This window comes from Muntiacus reevesi, chromosome 3 (genome assembly GCF_963930625.1).
Source record: "Muntiacus reevesi chromosome 3, mMunRee1.1, whole genome shotgun sequence".
NCBI lineage: Eukaryota > Metazoa > Chordata > Mammalia > Artiodactyla > Cervidae > Muntiacus > Muntiacus reevesi.
This window is the reverse complement of record NC_089251.1, coordinates 185,580,911-185,597,948: the sequence shown is the minus strand read 5'-3', so window position 1 is coordinate 185,597,948 and position 17,038 is coordinate 185,580,911. Positions and strand designations below refer to the sequence as shown.

Sequence of the window (17,038 nt, the reverse complement as noted above, 5' to 3'; positions counted from 1 at the left end):
TTCAGATTCCCTAATCCATGAAATCAGTCCACAGAATGCATTTTACATTACATTTTACATGCTTACATACTGAACAAGGTATCTACTGGCAATATCCTTTAAGTATGTAATACTTTCTCCATTGCTCTTTTTTAATTATTAAAAGTAAATTCTTCAAATATTTGGGTAATTCTGCTTTCCTTTAGTCCAAAATTAATTTTAGGCTAATAAGATAAACTTGAAAAACTATACCTATTTCATAAAAACATGAATTACTAAAACGGGAACAGAATACTTAGTATATAGCTAGCATCATGGTCTATTCTAATTAATTATAGCAACTGTTGTCCACACATACACAAAGGGTAGAGATATGAAGTCAGGCTATGTTGTTTCATACCCAAATGCCACTTACTAAGCAGTACAACTGCCCCCAAGTGACTTGGTGTCTCATTTTCCTCCCCTACAGAATGAGGACAATAGCTGGCCTATCTCACAAGGTTGTCATGAGGATTAAATATGCTAATACATGAACAGTACCCAGCAATTAGTAGAGGCTAGTTACAATCACTATTGTTACCATGCAATTTTTTTCATGCAATTATTAATACTTACATATGTCAGGTGGGAATGATTAACTTTCATTCTCAAACATAACTCTGAATTTCATACCTCCTTAATCATTCTGAGGCACAGCAGAGAAAGCATAAGACTTCTACTTTATTCCTACCTTCTCCCCCCCTACAATGACAACTGTACACATTCTTTGAATATAATCAAAACTATGGAGGAATTTATATAGCAGTTCCTCTATGAACTTTTATCCCACTTGCCAAATGTATCTGCAAAGTTGATAAAGAAATTTTTTAATTCTCTGTTGTTTCCCTTTCTGTTTTATAATTTTGTCTGTCTGTGCTTTCTCTCCATTTTTCTTGGTTTGGGTAGCAGCTGACATATACTGTACCAATTTATGCAAAGATCAACTCTCAGATTTATATACTCCCTCTTTCCTGTTTTCAAATTGTTATAAATTTTATATTGTTATCAATCTGTTATCAATTTTAAAATATTCATAGAACAAAGCCAGAGAAAGAGTACACTCCAGAGAAGGAGCAAACAAGCTGAGCCCTGTTCAGTACCAACAGACAGCATGACTTTTACACCTGGTGATTTTGGTTCTACAACACTATTCATCAACCTGTGACTGGAGCAGTATGTCTGAAATTATGTCACATTTGAAATTTATTTATAAAAGACAAAAGTCAAACTATAAAATATCTTTGTTAAAATGTTTAAGAGAACTAAAAAGAAGCAACCTCAGAACCAAAGCCATTACTGTTTACAAGTTCTATCTTGAAATTTAATTTACATGACTGACCAATCAGGACATTTGTATAGTGTTACTCTGCACCTTTTTTTTTCATAAAAACCAGTCTTTTCGAACCTAACATTTTGCAAGGAAATGAGCTTCTGTAATCTAACCATAAGCTCTATACAGAGCTTATAAAACAATAAATACTGATAAAAGAAAACGAATCACGGAAGTTTCTCTCCTAAGGAGATTTCAATCACAAATTCCAGTTACTGAATAACAGCCACACAATCAATTTTTCAACCATATAGTTAACCATACAGTCTTCACAAGACATAATTAACAAGATGTAAATTTTTGTTGAAGATACAAGATATAATGGTAGTTCATATCATTACTACCCATGATCAATATTATGAACAATAAAACTGATAAATAGCTTTGGCAAATTTCAGTAAATTATTAATCATTTTCGGATAAGAAACATACTAATTCTTACTATTACTATACCTTGATCAATTCCACTTAGCTGATGATTCACAAGAGAACTGGAGAATTCTTTCAAATCTTCATAATCATATTCTTCTACGGGTTCAACAGCTGAAGGTTTGTCACGTCGTGAGTAAATAAACTGAGCAGCTAGAATATAAAATGATGGAAGAATGCTGTTATAACCATTTCCCATTAACTTTTTTTTACACAACGCAAAGTAAAAATTAAAGATTCTGACCTCCTACCTAAAGTCATTTGCCCACAGTCATAATAATGGATGAAAAGAGAAAAAAACTAAGACAAAACATATCATACCCCAAATTCTGCCCAAATGTCCTTACTAACCATTTGCTAATCTCTTCTAATTGTCTTCATTCTTTTCTCCTGTCTCATAAACACTGAGCTTACCTTCTCCACAGTTCTCAAAAATTATCTTTCCTAATATCTCATGTTTGCTGAGCGCCGAAGAATTGATGTTTTTGAACTATGGTGTTGGAAAAGACTCTTGAGAGTCCCTTGGACTGCAAGGAGGTCCAACCAGTCCATCCTAAAGGAGATCAGTCCTGAGTGTTCACTGGAAGGATTGATGTTGAAGCTGAAACTCCAATACTTTGGCCACCTCATTTGAAGAGCTGACTCACTGGAAAAGACCCTGCTGCTGGGAGGGATTGGGGGCAGGAGGAGAAGGGGACGACAGAGGATGAGATGGCTGGATGGCATCACCGACTCGATGGACATGGATTTGAGTAAACTCCAGGAGTTGGTGATGGACAGGGAGGCTTGGCGTGCAGTGATTCACGGGGTTGCAAAGACTCAGACACGACTGAGCGACTGAACTGAACTGAACTGAATACCTCATGCTTGCCTACTACTCTAGCTTCCCTGAAATTTTCTTCTCTATGGTACAAACATTTTAAAACTCATATCAAATTTGCTCATTTGCATAATTAAGAATACTAAAAACAGGCTAGTTCAATTTTCACTTTCCAGGAACTACTAATTTTGCTTGAACCCAAGAGCTGACCAAAATCACAGGCTTTAACTTTTAAACAATTTATACTTCAATCATACACTGACACTGTATATTAGTGCCACATACCTAACTTTCAGGCAGAAGTCTGTGCTACTTTGCATACTGGCAATGTCATTACTCAACACATAACTGCGCATTATGTATTTCATTAAGAGGCAGAAAGACAAAATATCAAAGTGACAATGTATGTTTGAATATCATACACAAAAATACAAGTGACCAAAGGAGAAAAGCATCAAGCATGCCCAAAGTGTTCACTCTTCCACATCAACTGAATGCCCACTGAACTCAATTCTTCAAGATTGTGTTCACAATTGTGAAGGAATAAAATTAAAGTATTAAGTTTAAGAAGGATAAAAACATCAATACAGTTTTCTAAAGGCAAGGTGTCATCAGAGATTTAGCTTTCTGGAAGAGCATATAACATGCATCTCTATTGCTCAGCATTCCCACTTTTGACTTCTGGGCATGTTTTCAGGAAAGCACTACCCATAAATGTAAGGGAATCTAGCTACATTCAAAATTTGTAGGTAAAGCATATACACACAATAGAAAATACTACAGCTTAGTGTAACACCTACACTCAGAAAGCTATGGTGTAATTCATAGTATATGAATAAAGCTAATAAATAAAATAAAGCTATGATTTATTCATAGTATAAATCAATGATGGCCTGACAGATTAGCAGGAAAGGCAAAAAAAGAAAAGGTAGTGACAAATTTTAAAAAGCCAAACAATTAGTACAGATGACAAGTCCGACAGAAGTACAAAAGATTAAGTGATCACTGAAGACTGGAGCACTTACAATAAAGAAGGCAAGAACAGAATAAGAGAAATACAGAGCGGCTGAAAGAATTTAATCTATTCTGCTATAATGCATGTTTCCTTAACATACACTAGTTTATACCAAATGGTCAATAGGGGAATGACGAGGGTATAACATTCAAGACGCTTTTGTTTATGAGATTCTCCCCACCCCCAACACTTTGTAAGGCAAATACTAAGTTCAACCACAGAGCTTTATACTGTAATTGGAATTGTACTGTAAAGTTAGATAGCCCCACACTTGTCCTCTTGGCTCAGTTTGGCCCTGTGTCCTGTTCTGTGCTTGCTTCCTGCTTGGCTCTCTAAGACCTGTCAGCATTTTGCCTTTGCAACATCATTCACTAGTTTCAACTCTTCCTACAGGTTTATCAAGCTTTCACCTTGCAGACATGTAACAAAATGTAAACATTTATCAAAAATAGTTTGTTAAATGTAAAAAAATACATTGTTAAATTTAAACATTTAACAAAAACATTTCCTGGAATATAACTTTATTTGGAAATTAACATAACTTTCTAAATATGCAAGCATTTTTATTAGATGATTTTTTTTTATTAGTACTTTATAGGCTGAGTGATCTGTCATGACCCTGTTTTTTCCCCACAGGCTTTGTTATTTTTTAGAATACAAATTTGAGGACTGCAGTTTTTCAAGAATGCACATATTATGCTGTATATATATCACCATTTCCCCCATCCTGCACAAGTAAAATACAATATTGCCATTATAAAGTCAGCATGGTTAAATGGTAAGAAAAATATCCTATTTCACAGATTTTCTAAGATGAACAGTTTCACATAAAAAAAAAATCTCAGAATGAGGGATATGTCTTACAATCAAGTGGTATCTTAGTATTATGTAATACTTAGATTGACAGCTGATTTTTAACTGGTATGTAAAGTAACAGTATGTCTTACAATCTATGGCATCTTAGATACAATAAAATGTGGTAGTACTAAAAAATGTAAACCAGGTCATTTTGTGCTCAATGATTTTCAAATTACTTTCCTGGCTGTAAACTGTATTCAGTTTAGCCTAAAGGTAACAAATATACTTTCCCCAACTTCCTCTCATAGCTCTGAACTGTAAGGAAAAACCTAAGACAAATCAAAAATTAAGTGAGAGAGGAAATCAGATACTTCTATCAACAATTTTCACTTAAAAAATATTGACAAAGAAAATGGAAGGTGTCAAAATCCAGGCTTCCACTCTACCTCCAAGGAGCACCCTCCCAAACATAAATCCAACTCAGAAACCTATATTGTGGCCACTGTTTTAGAAGTAAATGATGACTGGATTTGTTGAAGAGTGGGGAGAGATAGCAGACAGGAAAATTCCCCAGGGACAATAGCTACCGGGAAAAAAGCAGCATCCAGACCTCTGAAATTGAAATGAGAGCCAAAAGGCAAAAAAAAAAAAAAAAAAAAAGAGTGAGATAAAAGCAATGGAGAGAAAAGGATAAATATAAAATGCTCTTCTATTCTAAAAATTTAAATCACAAACTTTGACAGAAACGCTTTCTGAAAAACTGAACACCATAATGACTTGCAAATTTTTCAAGTATTCTGATAAACATAAAAATTCAGAGAATTCAAAACCTTGACTCCTGTAACTGCCTAACACTGTTTCCTAAATATAAAATAAAAATCATGTGAGGCACTCATTAAAGATACAGCTTTCTAGGCTTCTTCCCCTGGAGATTCTGGTTAAGTGGTGCTAACAAGGAATCTGTATTTTTAGAAAACAATTACTCAGCTGATTGGTATCATCAGAGAAGGTAGGAAACAGCTTACAAGTCTCCCCTTTCATCCAAATGTAGTCCACTTTGCTTACCATCATCAGTTAATTTCCTAAAACGTGACCCCTTAATTAAAAAGCCTTCAATAAACTGATATTACACAGCTAAAATTAAAAACTGCCTTCCACAATCTGGCTATTTCCTTTCCAAGCCCTCTTTGTGCTCCAACTGCATTCATCATATGAGTCTTCCCAAATACGCCTCACTTAAGAGACCACTGTTCAAGCACTATAGTTTCCTTTCTCTAGGATGCCACTCTTACTCCCAAATTCACCAGTTCCAATTCCGTCTCCTTCCAGAAATCTTTCCCACCTTCTTCAGGCAGGACTCTTTACCCACCATATTATCGTTTGAAGGGAATTTTTAACAAGCTTCTTTACAAGTTAACTGATGCTCAATAAAGGCTCTGAGTTGGAATGGACTGAATAAGGATATCTACTGTTAAAGTAATCATACAAGGAGGTCAGGAGACTGAAGTGGCTCTAATGCCTTGGCTGCAAAGGTAAAACCAATCCAGAGTCAATTCCTGTAAAGGTCTCAGGATTAAGAGCATCCAATCACAAAAAGCCTATTATTCTCTCACAAATAATGTGTTTTAAGCTGTAAGCCAATCAAATAATTTCCTTGCTTTGTTTTGTGTATTCCCTATAAAAACCCTGCCCCAACTTCTGTTGATGGAGTGCTCCTAACCACTTCCCATTTGGAGCTGATTCAAATTGATGCTTGTGCAAATAAACTCTGAAAAAAAATGTTAGCGAGCCTCAGTTTATCTTTTAACACTTCTAATTATATAGCTGAAACAAGATTAAAAACTGCAAAGTTCTATTTATAGGCTCTTTTTGCTATCCCTTTTTTGCTATCTTTCTGCAGCTCCCTAATATAAGTTAAATATTCAGTATCAAAGCAATATTCAGTCAATCTTTCTAAAGGAAAAAGAAGCTATAACATTTAGCAATCACCTTACCATAAAGAAAACTGTATTTAGTAGAATTTTTAAAAACAGAATTTCTCTAAATTTTGGAGAAATTCCTATTAATTGATAAAGTCATTCAATTACTAGAATTCATTAGATCATAAATACAATTATTTCTTCAATGAATGCCATTAGCTGCTTCTTTAAGAACGAAAGTATCCTTCTAAAACTATTTCTTTTTTAATTGAAAATTCCTGGGAAGAATACACCACTAAAGAGGAATATTAAGTGTCTGATCTGATATTACTGATATTTTATACATGTTTTAGAAAATTTAACAATCCTAAACCATGCGCTTTTGTTAAAAATACCAGTTTGTCACAGAGGAAAGTCAAAACTATTTAACTATCTCCTGCTCTAATAGTCGATTTCACTTCCTGGAGCATACAAAGGTACTCTCAAATAGACTGTTCTGAATATGAACCAAACACAATACACATATCAAGAGCTGTGAGAGAGAAGGGATAAACTATGACCTCAAGAAAGGTAGGTCACAAAAGCAAATCTCAGAAAAACACCTTCAGAATGCCTGACCCTTGTGTACTGATGGCTCATTACTCAACATTAAGCATGAATTAGTTCAACAAGCCTAGATAAATGAACGTATTAATCTGCAGTATGAAGATGTTTTTCAGTAGTCCCTCCCTCCATGAAGCTTTCCTGTGCAAGTCATAGTCAACCAACTTCCAAGTCCAGTAGTCTTTAGCTCCTATAATTATCTCTTGAATCTATTTCCAAATCCACCGCTATCACCTCTATCCTAAACAAATAGTTCTCAAAGCAGTACCTGTGCCCCACTGAATATGAGATGGGGCCAAGAAATACTTTTCTAACAAATTCTCAAGTGATGCAAATGGCACATGGACCACATTTTGAGAACACTGTCCTGAGATAGTTTTCTAGATTAATATAATAGTCTCCTAACTATTCTAAGTTCAACCACTTAGGTACCACCTTTAATCCAGTTTCTACTGCATATATTAAAAAAAAAAAAAAAAAAAAAACTCAAATCTAATTACCACACCCATATTATCATCAGTCTCATGAACATGCCATGATCTTTACTTCATTCATAGTATTAACTAGTGCTACCAGACACTACTTCATCACCTAGTCAACTGATTATGATGAACTGTAGGCACCCCAAAAGGTTAACCCACAGAGTTGTTTTTTTTTTAACATACTGCAAATGACAAGTGCTTGTGAGGCCCCTCAGAAAAACTGAAATTTCTTTTATCCCTAATCTCAACAAAATATGGCTTTTCTGAATCACTGAATAATAAGCTTAAAAGAAATGCTGGTTAAGTCACCTCTCCACTTTTAAGCCAGTCTTCTTTGCTCTGTGATGCTGAGGTTGAAGTCTCTGCAAAGCATATTTCTTCAGACAGCTGGTTCCCTTTTAGGTTCAGCCAACATGGAGATAATAAAAGGAGACTAGGCCAGAGGAGGAACACACGTGTTCCTTTCCTTTTTGCTTCTTATCTAGTTACCATGACTCCAGCAACATTTCACCTTAGCAAAATCATTTGTTCCAGTAATCATAATCAGTATCAGGTTTTCCAAAAGTCCCAGAACCAACTTCAACCATGACCAGACTGCTGGATAGAATGCCCTCTTTAAAAGGCTGAACCTCAGCTTCCCAGGGTCCCTTCAGAGACACCAGTACCAACCACGCAACATTCCCCTTCTCAGGTCTGAGCCCCAGCTCCACAGTCCCTTCTCTTAACTTCAATGGCAAAGCAACAAGGCAGAATCTTCCTGCCACACCCCTAGGTCCTAGCTCCAAGGAGCCCCCCCACAAGGTCCTAAAAGGTTGGCTCCATCCCTGTCTGCTGATTCCCCTAGGAGCTAGAGATGATAAATGCTTCCTGAAGCTACTACCTCCTTGATATTCTCGTTTGCACTTTGTGTTCTCTAACACCTAGTTAACTTTTTATATTAAAATCTCTCTGGCAAAATAACCAGTGCAATTTCTATCTCCTGACAAAATCGTGACTGATAACGGTGTAGCACTGAAGAAAGAGAGGAAAGGCTCTGATTAGTCAGGCTAAATGAGCAAAGTACCCATAAAGAGCTAGATGCATTACAGAGTAATAAGTAATAGGACAAAGACGTAAGGCAGAGTAGGGATGCTAAGACAACTCCCACGGCACCTGTGCCTTTACAAAAAGAAGAAATTCTAAAAAGTCAGAAGGGACATGCTTAGTCTTCAGAAACTATGAAGAGGCTTAAAGCAGGGAAAGGCTTACAAGACAGTTGAACAAACTGTAAGGTATTAAAGACAAGGCAGACTGGTGGAAATTTCAATTACTACATTAAACCTTCAACTTGTGAAAAATGAACTCTATGAGTTTATTTATGCTGTACACAACTATATTTAATTGGACCCACTTTTATGGCATAGTAAAATTCAGCAGAGCATTTTAACCAGTTGTTTATAGAGTAGGATAAAATTTGAAGATAAATGCACTGTTGGGAGGATTAGTAAGAAAAAGGTCTGGATCAAAGACACTGTCTCTGCCGCCAACACAGGAAATGTTTTCATTATGTGATTGCAGAGAAGTTTTTCAGCAAATGAGACAAAAGGTGCAGCTCTGATGTGGAATCCTACAGGAATTTGAACTCTAAATCATTTTGCGGCTCCATCACAAGTTTGAACTATGTACTGGGTTTATTTACAGTAGATAAAATACTATATGAAGGGAAGTTTATGCATAATTCAGTGTTTCTAATATTCAAGATTTTCCTGGGGATATAAGACTAACTGCTTTCTGTCTTTAGAAGTTTAGATTTTCATTACTGACTAAATTATCATTTTAGTCAATTTAGATTAATTGCATACTGCAAAGAATACTGGAAAACCATAGTTTTGAGAGTCTTCTTCAAATTGTATAAAGCTAAATGAAGGAATCAAAACTTTATATTCTATTCATAAGTAATGAAATTATTTTATATACCTTTAAAGTTAACAAACAATTATCTTTCTAAATGGTACATATTATAGTCTTCTAGAACACACCAGTTCTAGAATGACAATAATACTTAGTTAACATTTTAAAATACTCAAATAATGAAAATCAAATTTTTTTAAAAACTCACCTGTTGATGGCGAAATACAATAATCATCCTCTACAGACTGGCCATAGAGGTCATCATCTTCAAAATCTAAAATAAAAATACAAGAGATAAAAGTATTTACAAGTTTGTCTTCTATTCTTAGTTATTAATGAGGAAGCATTTAAATTCTCTCCAAAATAAATTACTGTTCACCTAAATTAAAGGAACTTAGAATGTCTACTTTTCAAAAAAAAAAAATCCAAACATTGTACCAAAAGTTGGTATTTACTGACTTTACATATTTATAAAGACATATGTGTTTTTAGATTTTTAATTGACAAAGATCTGAAATAAGCCACCCACCCATTGTACTCAGCAAGTGCCTGCTCTAAGTAAAGCATTTATTTTTCATACAACTGACTAGCGCAGGGTATACAATCAGACCACAAAGGCAGTTTCTCTTCATGTAAAGCTAGGCAACGTACAAAACCCAGCTTATCCTAAACTCCTCTCTGCTCTAGCTAGTTGGTCTTTTTCCCTACTGATTAGAATATGGTCTTTGCCGAGGTTTTCCTAAGGCTGTTTCCTTCTCCCAGCTAAGGTTCCAGTTCAAACATCATCTATTTGTGGACGTCTTCCCTTTACACTCCGGGTAAAGCAGCAAGCCCCTCCCCTACCGCCTGCATTCTCTAGCACTCTCCTCTAACTGACCGTCTTCAAAGCACCACACCTGGTTCACTCCACGAGACTATAAGCTCCTTCAGGGCAAGACTCTCTAGACAACTACCTGACACGGGCCTGACATAAATTAATACTTGCTTTATTATCAATTAATGAATCAAACAATCTATTAAGTAAAAGTCCCTAAGGAACATAAGCATGCTTCCGTAAGTGTATTCAGTCACTGGACAAATACTGACAGTGACAGGGGCTAGCGGAGGCATTTGGGGAACAAGACTGAGCGACAGGCACATTCCCCGATCTCTGCAAACCTAAAATCAGAGGGAGACAGAAACCGGGGGTTACAAAGCTATGTAACAAGATGTAACAAGTGTCTGACACATGATCAAGAATGACTCTGGAACACACACAAGAACAACAAAAACAGAACTGGCAGTGGGGTGGCTAGGGAAAGATCCCTCGGAATATCATGTTGTGAACCAGTTCTGAAGGATAGTTAGCTAATTTCTGAGGGTACTCATGTAGCAGCAGCAAGAACTGTTCAAAGGCTGAGACCAAATACTTATGACAAATACAAATTACATAAATGTTATTACTCAACAAAAACATGCAATATTCAATAAACTTAATAATTTATTAAATCATTAAACAATAATCACCATCCTGAGTTGATAAAAATTATTAGCAAATAAATGAGAAGCCAGTCACAAAAAACTTGTATATTAAAGAAAACAATTTCTTTTTATACTGGGTCAGTTTTTTTTACACTGAAATGGACCCTGAAATTGTTACAATTATTAAAAGATAAAAACAATCCTTTCCTATGATCGCTGTAAAATGGTTCTTTTTCTCAACAATATTCTGGAGTATTTACTGCATAAAAAGCACTATGCTGGCTACTGGAATAAATATAAAGCATGGGTTTTGCGTTCCTGGGATTTGTATTAATTAATGGGTGAGACTAGAGATATCTTCAAGAAAATGAGAGATACCAAGGGAACTTTTCATCCAAAGACGGGCACAATTAAGGACAGAAATGGTATGGACCTAACAGAAGCAGAAGATATTAAGAAGAGGTGGCAAGAATACACAGAACCACACAAACAAGATCTTCACGACCCAGGTAAGCAGAATGGTGTGATCACTCACCTAGAGCCAGACATCCTGGAATGTGAAATCAAGTGGGCCTTAGGAAGCATCACTATGAACAAAGCTAGTGGAGGTGATGGAATTCCAGCTGAGCTATTACAAATCCTCAGATGATGCTGTGAAACTGCTGCACTCAATATGCCAGCAAATTTGGAAAACTCAGCAGTGGCCATAGGACTGGAAAAGGTCAGTTTTAATTCCAATCCCAAAGCAGGGCAACACCAAAGAATGTTCAAACTACCACACAATTGCACTCATCTCGCACACTAGCAAAGTAATGCTCAAAATTCTCCAAGTCAGGCTTCAACATTATGTGAACCATGAACTCCCAGATGTTCAAGATGGATTGAGAGAAGGCAGAGGAACCAGAGATCAAACTGCCAACATACATTGGATCATAGAAAAAGCAAGGGAATTCCAGAAAAACATCTATTTCTGCTTTATTGACTACTCCAAAATGTCTGATAATGTATATCACAACAAACTGTGGAAAACTCTGAAAGAGATGAGAATACCAGACCACCTTACCTGTCTCCTGAGAAATCTGTATGCAAGTCAAGAAGCAACAGTTATAATTGGACATGGAACAACAGACTGGTTTCAAACTGGGAAAGGAGTATGTCAAGGCTGTGTATTGTCACCCTGTTTATTTAACTTATATGCAGAGTACATCATGTGAAATACCAGGCTGGATATAACACAAACTGGAATCAAGATTGCCAAGAGACACATCAATAACCTCAGATATGCAGATGACACCATCCTTATGGTAGAAAGCAAAGAGGAACTAAAGAGCACCTTGATGAAAGTGAAAGAGGAGAGTGAAAAAGATGGCTTAAAGCTCAACATTCAAAAAACTAAGACCAGGGCATCTAGTCCCATCACTTCATGGCAAATAAATATGGAAACAGTGAGAGACTTTATTTTCTTGGGCTCCAAAATCACTGCAGATGGTGACTGCAGCCATGAAATTAGAAGACTTACTTGCTCCTTGTAAGAAAAGCTATGACCAACCTAGAGAGCATATTAAAAAGCAGAGACATTACTTTGCCAACAAAACTCCATCTAGTCAAAGCTATGGTTGTACGGATGTGAGAGCTGGATTATAAAGAAAGCTGAGCGCCAAAGAATTGATGCTTTTGAACTATGGTGTTGGAGAAGACTCTCTAGAGTCCCTTGGAATGTAAGGAAATCAAACCAGTCCATCCTAAAGGAAATCAGTCCTGAAACTCCAACAGTTTAGCCACTTGATTTGAAGAACTGATTCATTGTAAAAGACTCTGATGCTGAGAAAGACTGAAGGCAGGAGGAGAAGGGAATGACATAGGATGAGATGGTTGGATGGCATCACCAACTCGATGGACATGAGTCTGAGCAAGTTCCAGGGGTTGGTGATAGACAGGGAAGCTTGGCATGCTGCAGTCCACGGGGTCACAAAGAGTTGAACATGACTGAGTGACTGAACTGACTGACTGAGGCAGTCATGTAAAGTACTACCCATATATCAGAGAAAAACAAAATCAAAGTTAAATAGAGGAACCAATAAGTCTGGGAGCACAAAATCTCTGTAATGAAGTTACAGAACTTTTGAGAATTCTTAAATTATTATCTGAGAGAAGGAAAAGCTTAACAGGGAAGACAAGAAATAAACCAGACACTTAAAATAAATAGAACTTTTACAAACAGGAAAAGGGGATGAACCTCTGATGCTATAGGAACAGCTTGGTTATGATGTCAACAACTGTTCCAAATAATCTGACAACCTGACCACTTGATCTGGGGTCACTAAGGTGCGAAGATACTTGGCACTCACTCCCTCCAGGCAAGCACCTCTCCTTCAGGATGCCTTCCTTCACACAGAAGTTCTGCTGAACTCCTCCAATTCATTCTCAACAGTGCAATCACTTAAGTAGCTCCCACAGCACTTCATAAGCACGCTCTGTAGCATTTCATGATCATCTGCTACTTGTGTATTTTCCCCTTTAGACTCTCTCAAACATCTTACTGTTGGTCCCCAAAACTCTCTAACAGTTCTCTAAGCACTCAGTTAATGTTGATTGAGGACACAACATCTATTAAAGAAATGAACAACTGTGATGACCTAGAGAGGTGGAATGGGGGGAAGGGAGAGAGGCTTAAGAGGGAGGGAATATATTCAATGACTGATTGGCATTGTTGTACAATAGAAACCAACACAACAGTTCAGTTCACTTCAGTTGCTCAGTCGTGTCCGACTCTTTGCGACACCATGAACCACAGCACGCCAGGCCTCCCTATCCATCAGCAACTCCCAGAGTCCACCCAAACCCATGTCCATTGAGTTGGTGATGCCATCCAACCACCTCATCCTCTGTCACCCCTTCTCCTCCTGCCCTCAATCTTCCCCAGCATCAGGGTCTTGTCAAATGAGTCAGCTCTTCGCATGAGGTGGCCAAAGTATTGGAGTTTCAGCTTCAACATCAGTCCTTCCAATGAACACCCAGGACTGATCTCTTATATATAATGACTGATTGGCCTTGTTGTACGATAGAAATCAACACAACACTGTAAAGCAATTTTTCACCAATTAAAAAAATTGTAAAAAGAAATGAATAAGTAGTAATTAGGCCTATTCATGTCTCTTACAACATATCTGCAAAAATATCTCCCAGGCTAAAGTCATTTCTCAGGTAATAGTGCTCCACAGGCAATACTTAACACCCACTACAATATTTAAAAAGACTTCTTAAGTGATCCCCAGGAACCTAACATGTGCCAGGTTGACTGGATCACTGTCTGGAAATGCAGCACAGGGTATTAGCTTCCCTCCACTATGATTAGCTTAGAGATGTTCTAGAATAAGTTGCTGGGAATGCTAGTAACGATCACCAATACACTAAGCATGTTTCACACTCTGTACTCAGCAAAGCGACTGATCTTTATTCATTTGCATTCCTTCATATTTATAATTTTACCTTGTATGATGCTAGGTGATGCCGATAACTATCCACTGCTTAGAACTGTTTGTCCCAAACTAATTATCTTTTTAAACTCCTGGACAACATTCACATTTTTCCCCTTTATTTCACTTTTAAAATCAGCAAGTCCTTTTCAAAGCCCCCTTTCTTCTAATGCTACTTTTTACCCCCTAAAGTACATTTATATTGAGCATGACCAACCAAGAATTAAATACACGCGTCAAAATCTGATCAACTTACTCTCTGGGCCTTTTTAATACGTATTTTCTTCTACCATCTCCTAAGTTTCCAATTTAATTTGAAAAGCACATAAAATAAGTTAGCTAACTCAAGGCAGATTCTGCACTAAGTGTGTATGAACAAACACACAAGATTTACCAAGTAAACCTGACAGTTACAGCAGAACAGCTGAGTATAAGCGTTAAATCAATCAGTGCTCTACAAATAAAGCCTCATAGGCACTTCTGAAAGAAGGGTCGAGAGGAGCTACATAAAACTATGTAACCGACCTGGGATGAAACAATGGCAGTGGTGATAATGCTTACGTGTGTAAGTATCACCGAATCCCAGCCTCTTCAAATGTCCTTCCCAAATGAGGCCCAGCAGCACTTCCCCCGCCCCAAATAAAATCAATCCCAGAGGACAAAAATCAGGACTTTAAAACAACGCCATGTAACAACGCCATTCGCTGGCACTCAGACGACCTGTAACTTTTCCCAAATAAGCCTCCTCTGAACTCCAACTGACGAGAAACTAACATATGGAAGGTGGTGCCAACCGTCTGCGAGCCCGGCTGGAACGGTGAGCGTAACGTCCTGGCATGACCCTGCCACCTACCTTCATCGTAGTTATAGCCTCGGACATTCCGATGCCTGGCCATGACAGCGGAGAGGGCGTTTGCCACAGTCCCTTACAAACTATCCGCTCAGATACTGGTAACGCGCCAACTGCAGCCCGAAGTACACCTATACGCCATCTTGAATTCCCGCAGGCCTTAGCGCCTGCGCATGCGCAGCGTCTTATCTGCGTACGGCAACCTCTCAGGGTCAGCCGCCTCCCGGAGGACGCGTGCGTACTACTGGAACTCAAGGGAGGGGTAGGTTTCGGCGTGGCCCCGCCCACAGATAGCTTGATTGACGGGACGTTCGAAAGAGAAGACTTCCACCACGGAGAGTTTGTTGTTTTGAACCGAGTATTTCGCCCGGGATTCTTTTACCTACACCAGCGTTCCCAATTATTTTCCAAATTTGGCTTCTGATAATCTAGTGAAAGATGACTGTGCTCAATAAGAGCAGGAACCTTGTCTTATCCAACTTTCATCTTTGAGGCCTATTTAGGCTCTAATAGGAGTTAAACTTTAAGTTTGGTATAAGAATTAGTTAAAATTTTAAAGACTAAAAAGACTCTTATTAAATGGCTGTATTTTCATTAATAACCTAGCTATGATAGGTCACCATGCATTTGTATATGTAATTCGTGTTTTCATGTATATGCCCCAGTCTGCATTAAATCTTCTGATAAACAGCTGTCTGTCTTTAGCTATGGATGGAAAGGATTATCATCAGCGTCATAAAGGGTTTATTGACCGTTCATTGAACACAATAACATGCTAAGAGTACTCAATACAGCTTTCAGACACAGTACTGGTCCTAAATGGTGGTGAATGTTACTAATGAACAAATCTATAACCTTTTATTAAATGTCATTTCTTAGATCACAAAGTGAATGATGCTATGTAAAAAACCAACCTCTTTATTATACTGAAGAACTACACTTAGTTTTTGAAGTAGTGATACTTTACATTAAATTATAGAAATAAAAAGCTTACTTTCAGCTTTTTATTATCCATAATTGAAAGAGAAAATAATGATACGAATTCAATTCATATTTGAAACTGTCTTGAACGTAATTTTTACATGTGTTTGAAAGTGTCTATCAAATGTTTAATTTTACACAAAAATAGTTGCTAATTTTATATGATATAAGTGTTTCTTTATTTTACACTTTTCAATTCAGTTAAATTCAGTCGCTCAGTGGTGTCTTGACTATTTGCGACCCCATGAACTGCAGCACACCAGGCCTCCCTTTCCATCACCAACTCCCAGAGCCCACCCAAACCCATGTCCTTTGACTCAGTGATGCCATCCAACCATCTCATCCTCTGTCGTCCCCTTCTTCTCCTGCCCTCAGTCTCTCCCAGGATCAGGGTCTTTTCCAATGAATCAGCTCTTTGCATCAGGTGGCCAAAGAATTGGAGTTTCAGCTTCAACATCAGTCCTTCCAATGAACACCCAGGACTGATCTCCTTTAGGATGGACTAGTTGGATCTCCTCGCAGTCCAAGGGGCTCTCTAGAGTCTTCTCCAACACCACAGCTCAAAAATATCAATTCTTCAGCGTTCAGCTTTCTTCACCGTCCAACTCTCACATCCATACATGACCACTGGAAAAGCCATAGCCTTGACTAGATGGACCTTTGCTGACAAAGTAATGTCTCTGCTTTTATATATGCTGTCTAAGTTGGTCATAACTTTCCTTCCAAGTAGTAAGCGTCTTTTAATTTCATGGCTGCAATCACCATCTGCAGTGATTTTGGAGCCCAAGAAAATAAAGTCAGCCACTGTTTCCACTGTTTCCCCATCTATTTCCCATGAAGTGATGGAACCGAATGCCGTGATCTTAGTTTTCTGAATGTTGAGCTTTAAGCCAACTTTTTCACTCCCCTCTTTTACTTTCATCAAGAGGCTCTTTAGTTCTTCTTCTCTTTCTGCCATAAAAGTGG

General features: G+C 37.6%; 1 protein-coding gene across 3 annotated transcripts in view; it reads right to left on the bottom strand.

The window, feature by feature from the left end:
* The window catches only part of HBS1L (HBS1 like translational GTPase), an 82,604-nt gene extending 67,335 nt beyond the window's left edge, over window positions 1-15,269 (bottom strand). For 2 of the 3 annotated variants that reach the window (XM_065931305.1, XM_065931306.1), the window contains exons 1-3: window positions 15,095-15,262; window positions 9,513-9,578; window positions 1,802-1,930 (exon numbers count right to left, since the gene is read on the bottom strand). In XM_065931305.1, the coding sequence (XP_065787377.1) occupies window positions 1,802-1,930; window positions 9,513-9,578; window positions 15,095-15,137 (238 nt within the window). In that variant the 5' untranslated portion in view covers window positions 15,138-15,262. Of the gene's footprint in view, window positions 1-1,801; window positions 1,931-9,512; window positions 9,579-15,094 lie in introns of all 3 variants that reach the window. The other variant, XM_065931307.1, reaches the window with a different exon arrangement.
* Window positions 15,270-17,038: the final 1,769 nt, after the last annotated feature.